The 16533-nt window shown below is 40.5% G+C and overlaps 1 protein-coding gene across 10 annotated transcripts in view; it reads right to left on the minus strand.

The window, feature by feature from the left end:
* Window positions 1–16533, minus strand: part of LOC129367884 (brain-specific angiogenesis inhibitor 1-associated protein 2-like) — a 53662-nt gene that overhangs the window by 10707 nt on the left and 26422 nt on the right. For 9 of the 10 annotated variants that reach the window (XM_055042548.1, XM_055042546.1, XM_055042545.1 and 6 more), the window contains 5 exons: window positions 12086–12147; window positions 10901–10972; window positions 9715–9852; window positions 3272–3424; window positions 535–765 (listed from right to left, as the gene is read on the minus strand). In XM_055042548.1, coding sequence (XP_054898523.1) covers window positions 535–765; window positions 3272–3424; window positions 9715–9852; window positions 10901–10972; window positions 12086–12147 — 656 coding nt within the window. Of the gene's footprint in view, window positions 1–534; window positions 766–3271; window positions 3425–9714; window positions 9853–10900; window positions 10973–12085; window positions 12148–12721; window positions 12993–16533 lie in introns of those variants that run through there. The other variant, XM_055042555.1, reaches the window with a different exon arrangement.

A 16533-nucleotide genomic window follows, 5' to 3' on the forward strand; every position in this document is an offset into this window, starting at 1 on the left:
ATTACTTAACTAAAACTAAAACCTACAATGTAGTGAAAATATACACCTAAAAGTATTTTGTTTTACTCAAATTACTCAAGTAAATGTACGTAGTCACTACCTTCTGTTTCTATAAATGTACATTAAAAGGAACATTTTGTGCTGCATGTTTTGAGCTTCTTGTTTCTGCACTCGGTGAGAAGCTGCACTAAATGAAACACATTGCGCGTCCCTGCTCCTTCAATCAGACATTTCTCCATATATGAGTTCTCACTTCCGGTGTGAACTGTAAATGATGAGTCAGAAAGCCATTAGACCGCTCTTAGCCAGAGCAAAAGGAAAAAACACAATTAACTCCTTGATTGCTTCTGTTTTACACTGGAATAGACTCGCTTTTTTACAATTTGTGAAAGTGAATGTTTTTACTGTTTATTTGTTCAGATTCGTCTTTATCTGCAGGCTTCAGTCGTGTGAACAGAGACGCTGCTCCATTTCTCAGTTTGTGTGAAACGCCTCGTCGTTTGTCTGGTGCGGTAAGGCTTGGGAGAAACTGACCTGCTGGCCCATGGTGGCGCCGGCCCGCAGGGCTGCCAGCTCTGGAGGCATGGGCAGAGGTTTGGCGCCAGAGATGGGCTCGGAGATGCCGGGGTGGAGGGCGCCGGGAGGCACGCCGCCCACCGCGCCACTCATCTGCTGCGCCAGGAACATGGCCCGATCCGGCAGCTTGGTCGGTTCGGCGCACACCTGCTGCCACATGGGGATCTTCTGGGACAAAAGCTCCTTACCCTGGAAACAGAGAGAGAGAGAGAGGGAAGGAGAGAAAACAGGCTCAGCATGATCTCTTATATGGAGATTTATTTGGGCAGACAATTTTTGAATCATCAGAAATTAAACGGTCAAAACATTAAATTGGGGATTTCTGTTAAAGAAGTACACCAGCAGCCTCAATTAGGCAGAGTATGAGGAATTTAAATGTAAAATCATTTAGAATCTTGATATTAGCAAAGGGAATAACGAGGAGACACCAAATGGAAAACTGGATCTACGTGCTGCATGTTATTTATATTACAGAGAAGCTAACCTCTTTCAGGAGACTTGAAGTGAATAAATTTCAGTGTGGAAAGCGTGGTTTAACTACATTAAACCAATCATCGGATTTTGTATGAAAATAATTTTTTGGTCAAGAGGCTGAGTTTCATACATTGTTATGCAAGCATTCGTGTATTCATTCGATTTAAGCTTTGAAAGCTTTGAAACATTCTGGAGTTGCTTGAAAAGGAGAAAATAAATGTTCAAAATCCAAAGCCACCAGTTATTTGTAGTTTTCTACAGATCACATTTTTCAGCAAAGTCTATAATTCAGAGTAAAACGGGTTGTAAAGTGAAACTGGCAGGAAACTGAAGAAGCTCGCGAATCGTCTCTGCGAGAAGCTCTCAGCTGCTGCAGGACGTGTCCATGCATTATACAGCAGAGAAGTTACATAAAGACCTCATCTGCATTCATCTTCAGGGAAGAACAAACAGATCCAAATCTGGAATTAAAACTCGGCTGGTTCTCACCCTGCCAAGGAAGTGGGCGGGCTGCAGAGGCAGGCAGCAGTCAAATTACGAGAATCCAGAAAACAAACCTCTAATGTGAACCGACCCTCTTTAACTTTTAACATCCTTAATCAGAGTCGTTCTGCCTCTGCTTTGTTTCTGTGAACTGCCGCTGACACAGAGAAGAATGAGAAGTCACAGTTCTGTTTCTTTGTGTTCTGCAAACTTTTCCTGAGAACATCTTTGCTGTCGGTGAAAGCGATGAGTCACTGCAACCCCAGTTAGTCTGGCAGATAGCGAAGATGTAGCGTAGGTGGCCGGTGCCTTTACCGGCGTTAGGATAATCGACAGGCACAGATGGCGGCTGCTTTATTCTGCTCTCAGAGGACAGAGTGAAGAACAGAAACAGACTGATCACCTGGTCAACTTCTCTGGCTGCAGCAGAGGTTTTACAGAAAAGGAGAACAGCAGCATTATCTCCGTGAAACACAACTTTCAGAAACAACTCTGAAGCCGTTGTCTCAGGCGGCGTGGGAGAAGATTAATCTATTTAAACATTTCAGCCCTTAATTGTCTAGATTAATTATTTCTGATTTAGTCCTGAGAAAAATAGTTATGTTTTAATAATCTATTTTTGTCAAAATACATTGTTTGATAACATTACAGAATCATTCATTGTCTCCATCTTGCCGTCACTCAGGAGCATCAGGACGACCCCGAAACGTGACTTCGAAAAGAAAAATGTCTCCAGTTCAAAGGAATTTTTAGCATCTTTTGCTTCGGATCAAAAACTCTCCCTGTAATTGGCATGAGGACAGCTGGCGGTCGCTCTGAGTCTAATTTAATACCTTTTTGATGTTTAATCATCCCATCAGCTGTTTGTGTTTTCCGCTTCCTCCTGTCTATCAATCACTCATTCAGACACTTTCACACCCACACGCAGTGAGTCGGAACCAAGTGTTCCTGCAGAAGTAGGTCATCCTCCCGGCCGCCTTCGCCCTCCTCCTGCTCCTCAGGCTCCACATGAGAAGTAGAGAGGATGTAGCCATTCGAGGAAGAAATGGGAGCGGCTGTGAGCCTGTGATTGGCTGAGTGAGAAGCATCTGGGCGAGTGCTGGGGGGTTTACCATTTCATGACGATTTATAAATAAACAGATGAACATGAGAATGGAACAAAGCGACAAGCCTGAACACCTTTTATGATCTGCCCATCTGCAAAGCCGATGAACAATATCAAATACTTCATTTTTGTTCCTGTAGCAACATTATTACTCATTTTCCTCACTAAATAAAGTCGCATTTCTGATTCCCCTGATCTTGCTCTCCCTCTTTCTCCCTGAACTTGTGTTTTTCTACAGCTTCAGGGTTTCTGACAGAAGTTTCAGTTGCAATTTTCATCAATAACGTTCCAATATCACATCTATAGAATGTTATTCAGCCCTAAACAAGACTGAATAAGCAATTAATAAATTAATCATATGGTAAATTAATTTTTCTATTTTGGATATTTAAAATATCGTCCAGTTCCAGTTAAACTGTTCGTCACAAAATTAAAGTTTACTGCTCTTTAAAAGGGCAGATTTAAATTATGGCATTATTAATATATTAGTTGAAAATGGTCTGAAATAAATGGTGTGGCAGGTCCAAACAACGTCGATTTGCTTTGTTGCTTCAATTTCTAGTGAAATGACAGAAATGATTCATTTCTAGTGAAATTATTGCTCTACCAAACCCGTTCCTGTGCTGGTCTCACCTTGTTGTGGTAGGCACTGCTGTTCTTGGCCACGGCGCACTGACGGTCCACCAGGAAGCAGTACCTCCTTCGCTCCTCAGACAGAGCGTTCTTGTAGCCCTCGGCGATGTAGTTGTCCAGCTCGCTCTGCTTGTTGCTGATGGCCTCCACATACTGGGAAGAAAAGGGAAATAAATAAAAAAATCCAGAGATTTTCCAGCTGTCTCTAAACAGTAACGATGACAAAAAAAAGTGCAAAAAACAAACAAACAAAAAAACTAAGCAAAAGAAGACTCCATAATAAACATTTTATGGAGTGGGTGAATCAGTCCTTCACATGCTTCAAACGGTGACATGTATAAAATAAAATAAAAAATTGTGTTTTTCTAGGGTTGCCTTGGATATTAAGTCAAAAATGTCCCAGGAAATTAAAACAGCAACTTTCTGATCAACATCTCCCACTGGGTTGTAGCTAGAGCTGGGCAATATTGCCTAAAACCAATAAAATAAACATTCATTGATTAGTCTTTTGTTTTAAGCATCTGAAATGCTGCCAAACTGGTGATGTGACCACTTCCTGTCTTACCCACAGTTTCCACTCAATGCAGTTTTTAATTTCTAAGGCATTAAACTGCAGCTGCTAAAGTTGCTCGGCAGTTTGTTGCAAGGTAACCAAAGGGTGAGCGAGTTGCTTGATCCCACCAACCTAGCTGATTAGTTGACCATACGAGGTTGAGCAGCTAAAGCTCTTCTTCTGCCTACATCCCCCACAATGCTGTGCGGTTCTGCGGCAGTGATATCAGCGGAGCCTCGCGGAAACGTCGACACCAACGACTGAATGCAGTGAACCAGACTTCATCCACAGCTTCAGTCAGACAAGAGGAGCTTCTGAAGAGTTTAAACAAAGTGAAACGTCGTCCTCAGCGTTAGTCTGCCGTCAGAAGCAGTGTGAGGAGAGTCGATGGCCTTTCACACACAAACTCTGCATCCCACACCGACCTGCACATTCAGCTGCTTCAGCCAATAGCTGAGGGCGGGCTGGATGTTCAGGAATAGCCCGATGGTGCCAGGAGTCGGATCTATAGAGCGAGTCGAGTCATCCAGCGATGCTCCATAATCACCATCACACTTTGAGCAACACCAGAGTTGCTAATTATGGAATTAATGAAGCAAAGCAGACATTCATTAAGGATATTTTTCTGCCTCATTTGCATTCTTATCTAAACATAAAGAAACTGAGAAGGTCACTTAATGAATTTTAAACACTTGGTAACTTTTCTGTCTTCAAATAAGCATTTAAGGTTATGTAAAGATCCGATTGGCTTTTTCTCACCAAGGCTGAATTTACACCCATAGATGTCTTATTTTCTTTTTCATACACAACTTTGTGTATGAAACAAAAATTGCTGGAAGCTTTTTTCAGCTAGAAGTTTCCAGCATAACTTGTAGCTGGAAAAGTTACGCAGATTGAGATGTTTTCAGAGCGGCGCCTTCCTTCTAGAGATGAACTGCTGCTTCAGTTTCTGTCAACAAATGCATTTCCACAATAAACCTTTAAGGCATAAGCGCAAAGAAAAGAAGCTGAAAAAATGGAACAGCAATCGAAAAGATTATTTTGAAAGTTTTGTCCTCTTTGTTAATGTCTGGAAAACTACAAATAGAACAGAAATTATTCAGAGCTGATCAGATGCAGGATGCATTGTGCATGGTGGTGCATAAATCAATTTGCAGCATCACAAAGCTTGTTAGATGCAGAAAATGATAACATAAGATGCAAAACTATGTAAAATTCTGCAGAGCTCACTGGAGGGACTCTTTGAGGGCAGTGTTGATTTTTCTGAAAATTATCAAAATTCATTCCAGGAGTCATTTTAGCTCAGCTTTCAATCAATAAACTCTCTAATCAAAGCAGCTGGAAATAATATGAAAACATACAATAATCACTAAGGAGTTACAAGGATGAATTAAAATGAGCATGAAAATTCACATTCTGGTGATTAACATTTTTTTGAAGGGCGATTCTGCTTTCAGAAACTTTGTAATCCTTTTTATTTATTGTTTTTGGTTGTGTTTTATTTTGGATAGTGGATATCGTTTGTCTTCCAGTTCCAGTGTGGAGTATTCTTTACAAAATAAAAGTTCATTAGTCTTTGAGAGGATGACCTAGCATCATCAATATATTGGTTGAAAATGGCCTCAAAACGTCAATATTATCATTGCAGTGGCCAGACGAGCGACATCTGTGAACTTTGGGAGGAACGGAGCATCATTTTGATGACGTTATAAGCAGAACGAAGCTTCGCCACCCGGATGTGCTCATTAATCAGAGCTGCTCCTCATGTGGGCTCATCCAGCAGCCACTGTGAAGTGGCCATTACAGAGGAAGACGGAGGCAGCTAATGAAGAGGACAAGCTGCGTTCAGGGTCCGGGTTCAGGCCAGCAGGTGGGAGCACATGTTCCACACAGCTGCTGGCGGTCAAGGAGAACCCACCGTTTCTTCAATCATCTCTCAGCACGAAGCTGCGAACAGCTGGGAGCATTTAACGACAACACGCAGGACTCAGGACGCTACCAGTAAGTGGTGCAGGAGGCAAGTCCTCCATGAAGTTCATTTATTTAGATACGGGCTGGCCTTTCGTGCTGCTGCCAATCAGCTTCTTCATTACAATAAATCAGACTCTGCAGCTGGGGTCCAGCTGACAGAGACAATAATCAGCTTTTCCCAACTTCTGCTTACAGAGGAGCACACCTGCAAGAAAAGCTCTGCTGAGTGCGAAACATGTCAGCAAGGAAGCTGACAGAGGTTGTCGTAATTAGCCCTGCAGAAGGGATTTTTAAAGTGTGTGATGTTTTCTTCAGGTTGAAGCCCTCCTCCTGTCAGTGGGATGTCAAAATGTGGTGCAGCCGTATGCAAATTCACTGTGGTGATGTGATGAGTGGGCTGGAAGATTAAAGAAAAGCTGAGTTTGGACTCCGAATTCCCTTTGAACCGATGAACTGATCACTCTGCAAGATGGACGAAAACAAACTAGAAGGGATAAACTGTGGTGTGGGTTCGCTGTGGAGATGAAATGAAGAATAAAAACTGATATTTGGGATCCATGACAAGTTACCCGCATTCATATAGAAGAAAAAACTGGCTTATCGTGCACAAAGGCCTTAATCGTGCTTTTAGTTCAATGCCTAATCAATGACATGTTCCTCTGGTTGATGCTCTGGTCTGAATTAATAGTTGGAAACTCAAAACCTTTGAGATGCAGACTCTGGTCCTGTCCCCAGACTGCATGTGGAGGACAATTAAGTCTGAAAACAAAACTCCAAATCAGTCAAATACAGAGAGCATTCATGTAGAAACTCTTGCATCTATTAGTTTAAATCTAATATATCTAAAAACAAAAACTTTCATAAGTTTATGTTTGATCTAGACCTGCTTTAATTTCTCTCTAAAACAGTGTCTCTCAGCATTCAGGTTCAGTGCAACAACTAATCTCTCTTGCACATGTCTTTTCTTAACATAAGAGAGAAAATGAACTCTTATTTGTATTAATTAGACTACATATGAATTTGAATTAGATTTTGATTGGTTGATTTGACACCAATTTGGCATAATTAGATATAAAACAGACCTGCTTTACTCCTATGAGACGACGTTCGCTGCAGTTAATGCCAATTAAAAGTGGATTGTAAACACTATTGATTCATCAATTGCTGAATCTTATTACGGATTCACATTAAACCAGCTATTGATTACACATTAATCTGACTGAAGATCAATCAGTCAAATTTGATTTGTATAGCACATTTCTGCAGCAAGGCATTTCAAAGTGCATGACAAACACAAAGTCATGCAACATGGACTCAACAATCAAACCATGACATTAAGTCAAGTGTCATCATGAAATTTGTAATTGATTACGTTTCAAATACAAATAAAAGTGGGTTTTTAGTCGAGCTTTAAAAGAAGTCGGTGTTTTACTCCTCAGTCATCTTTTCTCCATGTGACTGAATCCATTTTTGTTTGGAAGAATCAAGAGCTTATAAATCTCTTGGAAACAAGTTTATATATAAAAGAAAAAAGGCAGTTGCAAATCTTGTTGCTATGCAGCTAATTAAAAGTTGGACAGAGTGAAAATGCTTGAACTGTGGAGCTCATAGCCTCATTATACAGAGTTTAAAGGAAAGGCAGGAAGCTTTGCTCAAAAAAAAACAAAAAAAACCCACATACACCGACTCCATGTCGCGTTTTGCTCTTTCTAAAGGTCAGTTCTGTTGCTACATGTTTCAGCCAGGAAACGCTCCAAATAATCCTGATCCTTCAGTACACATTGTTCCCTATGTAGAGAACAAAACACTTTGTAAGGAAAAGAAATGTTACATTATAAATATCTTCCAGTCGAAACAGTCTTTTGTTGGAGGTAACAAACACAGACCGGCTCTGATAGCTGTAATCTAAATTAGTGAGGTTTCACATTGTGGAAGTTTGCTTCCTCTCCCGCCACAAACAGAACCAAACCTCTGCAGCAACATGAGGTGGAAAGAATCGAACTCTCAGCCGAGACCAACAGCTTTCACACTCAATAAGCCACTGAAGCCCAGAGGGGCCGATGGACTTTAAACCTAAACGTTTCCGCGCCGCAACTCTTCGTACTGTAGCTCCAGCGATCAATTTTTTTTTTTCTTTTTTTGGAAAAGCCACCAGGCCGACCCCTCCTTGCTCAACCAACCATCCATAGCTGCAGAAACACTAACAATTAGACAGTAATTGCCACCCCTGCTGCTCCGACAGAGCAGCTTGACGCCACGTTTTCAGCCTCTGCAAGTCCTGAAGCTCTCTGTGGCGGGTCAGACATGACAGTCTTCATCGTCTGCTGCAAATGTTTTAATAATTAGCAAGCTCTAAACTATGAAAACAAAATCCTACATCCCTGTAATACTTTTAACAAATGACGGAAAATCGTGGCTTTTTATTAAATTTGCTGCACAAAACAGGTCAGCTAGGATTCATGAATTGCAGGGCTACAGGGAAAAACATTTGGATTTAGATTAAAGAAATGTCAGAATAATTAGCTGTAACGAAACGGAGCCGTGACGCCGCCTGACATCTAACCGAGCTGCAGGTAAATTGTTTTGTTGCTCTGTGCAGACAGGCTGTCAGCGGTTGAAGTCCCACATTCCCAGTTTCATACCGGCTTTAATTATTTGTGTCGCACTCAACAACGAGCTCAGACGAGGCAGAAATGCACGACACGCTTTATCGAGGCCCAACAACTGGAGCTGAAGAAATAAAGCAGAAAATCTCCGAGGCTTATGTCTAAGGGAAGGAGGAAGCGATTAGTTTTACAGCTAAAAGTGTTGTGTTCGTGTTATGATTATAGATAAAAAACAAAGCAAGTGAACAAATGGCTTTGATAGAGTTAGTTCGTCTGTCTCTGTGCCAGCTGATGGACGGATAAGAGGCTCATGACGGCAGCCTCTGGTGTGCAGGTTGTGTAATAAGAGTCGGCCCACCGTGTGTCACCACATCACCTCCAGACAGGAGCTCAGAGACATGCACCATGTAATCACACCTCCGCTCCACCAGAACATCAGCCAAACGCTCACCTTCCCCACTTATCCATCACACTCAGGAGAGCAGAAGGTAATGAATCAGTCAGAGCACTGGCAGACGGTAAATACTGTGATCCCTGGCCCTGAGAGGATTTCTCAGTTTCGCTAAACTTTTCAATGATGACTTTAAATATAAAAGAACTGTTTTTTTTTTTTTTGCTGTTTGTTTTTGCTTTTTTTTTTTTTAAAGGTTTTGTCACAGAAGGAAGCTTGAAGCCCATCAGGAAGACAAAAATGCATTTCTAAAAAGAGTTATTAAAGGTTGCTCTTAATCAAACAGTTTGTATGAATGCAACAAAAATCTGCTTGGAGCTGAGTGTAAAAGTGCTCTGGAAAAATAAACTTTTACTAAGTATTCTTTATTTAATTTGAAGTTCAAACATTTCAGTAGACTTCAATTAATAAGTAATTTTTCAGCAAAATATAGAACCAGGAAAGTTGATTAACAAATACTAGATCCAGTAGAGGATTATATAATTTATAACAATTTAAAATGCATGTTCCTGCATTTTAAATTAAAATCATCTTCTAATGGAATGAATACACTTGATCAGTATTTAAGAATCATTGGCAACAAGCTCATATTTTCCTGAAAGGTCACTTCTAGGTAAGTTTGTCTTATCTTAAGTGTACAAAAATATTTGCTCTAGAAACTCGACCAAAAATATTTAGTATGATTTTGTTTTTGCAGTGTGTGAATAAAGGAAAAAGTTTTCTGCTGATGTCAACAGCTGAATATATAACAACTTGCATCAGCAAGTGCTCGATGCATCAGCAAGTGCTGCATCGAGATGCAGCACTCTAGATGCAGCACACTCTATGTGCTGCATCTCTACACACACACACACACACTGACCTGCATCTCCTTATCTCCATACTTGGAGGGGTGCTTGCTGCCCTGGCTCTTCCTGCGCAGCTTCTTCAGCTCCGCCTGGCATTTCTCCAGACTCTCCCCTTTGCTCTTGTGCTCCATCTGGTACTTCTTCAGCGCCGCCTGAGGGGGGCAGCACAAAGTCAGCAGGGGCGCAGCAGAGCATGTACAGCAGATAGATCGGTCCAGCAGTGTTTTTATTTCAGAGCATTTGGCTCAACACCATCTAAACGCTCTAATGAGGAGGAAAAAATTAAAGTCCTTGGATGTTTATTTAAGATTGATGAGGGAAGAACTCCTTAATAGTTAACAGCAAGAAAATAATGTTGACCTAAAAATTTTAAAAAAAGACATTTTTGCTAATTCTTTTTTTTTCAGGTTTTGCATGTACTATTTACAGTGTCCAACCAACAGCTCACGAACCTGCAAATAACCTCAACAAACTGTATTTATTAGAACAAATCATGCAATTTTCTGTTGCAAAAGCTGAAGTAAGGCAAACCTCCTGTATATTTAGGAACAGCTGAAATAAACATTTCAATCTGAATCATGCTAAAAGTCCAAACAAGTTTTTCCAAATATATAATCCCTTATCTCTTCAGAAGCAGTAATTTAAGAGCATGGTCCTGCCCACAAACTGTTGAAACCACTCCGTTTTCAGGCTACTGATAAAAATAACATTACTGTTCTCATAAATTGTTGTTTTTTCATAGTCAAAAATCCGTATTTTTTACCCAAATGTCTTTAGCTCCAAGTTCCTTCTTTGATCTGTATCATCTTTGCTTTCCAGAGAGTTTCCAAATGTTTCCATTTACTGCTGATTACGGGAAGGTTGCAGCAGGTTTATCTGAACTCAGCAGCAGCATATTGATTGAATGTAGTGAAATACTGAGCCTAAAATAAGCAGCAAATGTGTTGTGAAACTTAAAACAAGATAGTTAAGGCAGGGATGAGATTTTTACAAGATCTTAAACCTCCCATCTGTCCATATTTTGTCACAAACCCAAAATAAACCTGGTTTTCGTTTCTCCGGCGGCAGCAGCAGCTTTGACTGAACGGAGGTCATTTGACGCCCCGTACAAGTAGACATACTGCTGCGGCGCACGCCGGCTCCTTTGACCTCATATTTCGAATCTGAACCGTGTGAGAAGAAGAAGAAAAGGTGCCTCACGTTCAGGTAGCGCGCGTCCAGCTCCACCTTCTTCTCCAGCTCTGTGAGGAGCTCGTTGTGGAAGGACTTCAGCTGCAAAAAACACAAGCACAGAAACGTCAACAATAACCCCCACAAACATGAAATAACACCAGCCTCAAGTTGTTCCATGTGGAAACCGCAGAAGAGGTATTTTTAAAAGTGGGATGTCTGTTTCAGTCCTGAAGGAAATGATTGAAAGACTACACACCCGGAGGGCTACAGAGGGATGTCAATCTGCAGTTTCCGCATGAGCAGCATGAACATCATCATGCAAAAGTACTCAACTCTATGAGTTTCATAGGATTTTACATGACAAACCACCACAAAGGATTATTTATTGGTGAAGTGGAAGAAAAACGATACATGGCTTCCAAGAGTTTCAAAAATATCTAGAAGATGATCTCAAAGATTCCCTAAGCTGGTGAAAACTTACAGATCAACCACAAAATTAATTTATTTGTTTCTTATATTAAGCTACACCACCTGCTGGCATAAGTAGGAAACTGCATGTGGAAAAAGTCCACAGACTGGAGCTTCCATCATAGGAATAACGTAAAACTCAGATTTTAATTGGCATTAAAGAAAAAAAAACATAAAAACTGTGAATAATTTTCTTCCCACTTGTTTGAATACTTTTGCAAAGCGATGTAAACCTCTGTGGGGATTCATATCACTATTGAAAAATAATGACAGACTTCAGGTGTAAGGTATTTGTGAAAAAAGTTGTGAAAAGCAGCCTCTCATGATGAAGCTGAGAATGATTTGCACATAACTGCATCTTGGACCAGTTATCCAAAAGAATAGGAACATTTGGAAACAGACTTCAAAATCATTCTTGAATGCATTTGTAGGCTGACTTGTTTCTAACGTCTCTGAATCAGTTGAGTGTTCACTGCAAATGTTCCCACATTTTGACAATTTTCTCTCCGATTTGGGTAAAGAACTGACATAAGAACCGTTTCACTCTGAACTCTTTGTGAATTACATATAATCAGTACCAATTTTCACATCCCACTGCAGCGGAGTCATCAGAAGCCGCTCGTCTCCCATTAAAAGGCTGATTTTCAGATTGTCAAACATTTCACGTCATTAAGCAAAAAGGCCACAATCTGTTTGGCTCCCAGTCCCAAGCTGATTTTAGCAACACCATCACCACATGCTCACCATCTCCTCAAGCTGGATCTGGATCTGTCTGTGCACTTCAGCCATCTGAAAGAGCACATCCCCTGCAGAGAGGAAAACAAAGAACAAAAGAGATGATTAACAAACAGAGGGAGGGGAAGGGAGAGAAGAGTGTGATATTAAAATCGTTCCAAATGCAGAAACACAGAGCGTGCAAAAAGAAACCCCGACAACAACAGAAACCATGCAGGCAAACAGAACGCATGAGAGACGGGTGTCGATGGAAGTGGCGGAGGGCGAGCTGGAACGTCTGAAGTGACAAGCAGACAAAACTTAAAACAGAAACGGAAAGCAAAAGAAATATGTTGCACAGATGTACTTAATGACAAATCAAAGAGCTGATTGAGAAACCTGCTGAAAGTGTTCAAACCAAGCTGCTACTTTATGAGAGTTGATCAATTCTATCACGAAAACAAAACAAAAAAATAATAAAATACTGACAGAAACAAAACCCTCAACTTTTTTTAATATAGGCATTAAGATGTATGTTGTGCTACAAGATAACAGGGGGGGACAACAAAAAGCAAACCCCAGAAAGAATAATTAACATCTTTAAGAAAACAAAACAAGAAACTAAAACATGATTCATGCAGCCATTGAGGTGTTTAAGATACCTACATGCTGCCTCTTCTGTATGTGCAACGCATCGTTTAAAAAAAAGAAAGAAAAAGATCTAGTTTGAGCAAAATAACACAGACCTGAAGAGACAGATCAAACTACCCTGAGAAAAAAAAACATGGGGCAAATGACAAGTTTTAAACAGAGAAAAAAAACACTTAGACACTCTGCTAATTTACACAGAAACCACATGCGGAGCTGCAGATCCAAACTTCACATCATACATAACTGCAAAATACAAAAATACCGACTTATTAGCCAAAAATTTACAATAATTTCAACAATTCTCTGGACAGAGGTGACACAACACATGGTAATTTATTACGGTAAGATGTTGCCTGAATCATCCACGAGGCTCGACAATTTAACTTTATATTCAGTGCCTTGGAAACATTTCATCCTCCTTTAACTTTAGTTTCTTTTGGGGGGATTTAATGTAGTAGATCAACACAAAGCAGGGTTTATCTGCAAAAATATATTTTTAAATGTTTGTCTTTCTCACAAACATCTGAAAATGCATTTTTAATGTCAAACCAAGGGGATGATTCATTACTAATTTATCAATTAGTTAAAGTTTATTTTGGTCTCTTTTCTTGTATGGGTTCAGTGTGTCCCTTAAATGACTTGTGAGAAAATGCAAACTGGACATTTAATTTTCCCCTTTCCATACCAGCCAGAATTGGGTAATGCATAACTCCCAGTTCTCCTTACCTCTCAGTAATTTGATTACAATTAACACACAGGAGAACTATAGTTACTAAAAAACGGACTTCATAGTGGGGATCTCCTTTGTGTTGGTTTCTCAAGTAAAATGTCAGTGAAATGAACTGATGTTTATTATTTAAAAACATGAAGTAGAAAAGTCAAAGTGGTGTGAATTTTCCATAGCACTGTATCCAACTGCACACTTTATTCCTGAACCCACCACTTAGAGGTGAAATACAGACAGCTTATTTAGTTTTTAATAAAAAACATTTTATGGAGTGCAACAATAGAAGCATACAGCTACAAAGCAGAGTGAAAATCTAGAAAATAGAGCAAAAATATACTTGAGGCCCGTAGTTTATGAACTGATAATAATAACCTGGCGGACTTCCGTGAAACCGTGAGGGATTCTGTAAAGCAGCAGCGCCAGTCCTATTTACTTTAAACGAGGCCGTCAACATACGTTAATGACCCTCATCTTTCTCCAGAGTAACGAACGGCAACAGCTTAATGCATGTCGCTCGGCTTTCCTCCTCCAGCTCTGCAGGGAGGCGAGCCAGCCAGCGGACCTGAAGACGCTGGACAGTCGGAGGGGACACAGAGTGGGCTGCATGGATGGGATTAGTGGGCTTAATGGAAGTGCTGCGGTCATGCAGATGAGACTCAGTTGCAGAAGAAGGGATTTAGTAAAGGCCAGAGCAGGAGGTGGACTGTTGGTAAAAACATATGTGCTTGTTCTGAAGTCCAGTTTGGACCAGATGGCTTCTTCTACAGCATCCAACTTTGTTGATGTGAACTTCTTCTTTCATGCTGCAATTAGGGCTGCAACTAACGATTTTTGTCAATTATTTGGACAATTAATCGGATACAAGAACTGCCACTTCCAGCAGATTTCTCATTTAACCACTTCAGCCCTTTTTATACAGTATAAAGAATACATACAAAATACAAAAAAATAGTTCAGTTTCTTTTTAAAATAAGAAAAACATTTTATTACCTAAAATGCAATGACTAAAATTTCTTTAGTGATTGCTTGGTCATTTTTAAATTGCCTTTTTTGGGGGGATTAAATCAGTTAATAATTTGATAGCAAAAGGTACTTAATAAGAAATTTGGGTTTTTTTTAAATGTGAAATAATTCTGTCACTTGAGGAGTTAGTGGTAGAACATTTGTACAAAAGGTTTTTTCATTGTTATTTTAAATGCAAAATGTACATATTTATGTTCAGCTTGGCCTAATTACTGCTCTGTTTTGAGTCTGTGTACTGCAGTTAATGATTAATCGATTACTAAATTAGTTGGTCATCATTCCTATAATCAAATATTCGTTTCAGGAATAACTTCAATGTTTAGGATTTTCTTCTGATTTTTATTCTTTTATTGTTCAACTATTAACTATTGTTAACCCCCAGAACAGAAACACGGGTGTAAAGGACACATATGGTTAGAAAATATTTATATGCAGAAGACAGAAACAGGAAGCAGTCGGTAGGAGTTTGTCACAGTACGACCTCTCATCCAATAGTCACCCTCCCCTCCTCCACCTTAAGAAAACACATCGACAGGCTGCGGACAGGGCACCGAGGCGGATAAATGCACCAATGTGCGCTTCCAAACTCTGCTTTGGTTCTTGGAGGGCACCCAACACACACTCCCACCCCATCCATTAACAAACAGCCAGAGGCCATCGACAGGCTGCATGAGGCAGGCTGAACTTGAGCGGCTCGATCACACACACAATTACACTGATGTTGACTTCGGCCTGAGGAGGGAACGGGATGCTGCATCCAAACTCGACCCGGAGAGACGGCTGCATGTTTGTGGTTAAATTATAACTTTGTCTTCATTTTAAAGTCCAACTTTACAGGCATGACAAATGAAGGGTGAGTTTCAAATATGTGAAAACTCAAAAGTTACAAAACTGGCATTACTTTCTGGAAATAAAGCCAGAAAGTCCAAAACTAAGTTTGAATAAAAAACAGTTGTGGGTCAACTGGTCTCATAAAACTGATGCATGTTGGAAATTTTGACTTTGTCCTGCAAGTTTTCATCCTCTGGAAGATCTTCAAATTTCTGGATGTTCTTGTTTTGTTTTGTTGCCTCCACCTAATCTAAAAATCTCCCCACCTTGCGTTGTGAAATATGGGACTTCTATTCACCAGACATAAGCTGCTTATCGTTAATCAGAGCAGATCTCAACATCTGAGGCTTAAGGGGGACCTAAAGCACATTGTTGTCCACTCACAGAGTGCACAGGTGGATCAATTATAGGACACACAAAGACCACTTTGTTTGCAAATTGTTCACAAGACCCAACAAAATACATTTGGGCTAGTTTTCAATTTTATGCTGCCATTTTGATTGGAATTTATTTTCTATCCATTTCATTTATTGCCACATATAATAAAACTAGTCCTTTTACATAACTAAACTTTCAGATCTTAAGAATTAAACCTGAAGCCTCCACTATAAGCACGTTGAGGGTTTGGGCCTCTCTTGTGCTTTTACAGGGGAAAACATGAACCTTATCCACCAAACTCCATCCAGCTGGTGTTCTTCAATTATGTCCGTTTGCACAGATCTAACTGCAGGCAGGAAACAAGCCCATTATTCATCAGGCCTCACCCAAGGACAGCGCCAACATCTGGGTTTATTGCCCCATCTACTTGCCATGCTCAGCAGAGAGCCGGAGACGGGGAGCAGTTAATGGCTGTGTGAAGGAGGGTGTTTTATGCAGTGTGCATCCCTACAGGGACTGTATTATAGGAGCCTGAGAGCAAACAAGCAGCTTTAATCCCCAGAAAGCTGCAGTGAGGGGAGTACAAGGTGCTGCAGGGAGATTTGCCCTCAAAGCCGCATGACTGACACCATTACCGTTGTGCTCATCTGGGCCTTTCATTTTGCTAAACCAAAACACCTGGGGAAGGGCCCCGATTCTCCACAGACAAACTCACAATGCAGAATTAGTGTTTACATGTGAAGCATCTGACTGACTGCGAGGTCTTTGAACTGCTGCCCTAACAAAGCCTTGCAGATCTGATGCTGAGATCCATTTACCTGCGAAGTGGGAGCTGTGGGCCGAGTCCGACATCAAGCCGAGGTAACAG

This window comes from Poeciliopsis prolifica, unplaced genomic scaffold, assembly GCF_027474105.1.
Source record: "Poeciliopsis prolifica strain line A6 unplaced genomic scaffold, Auburn_PproV2 SCAFFOLD018, whole genome shotgun sequence".
Classification (NCBI taxonomy): domain Eukaryota; kingdom Metazoa; phylum Chordata; class Actinopteri; order Cyprinodontiformes; family Poeciliidae; genus Poeciliopsis; species Poeciliopsis prolifica.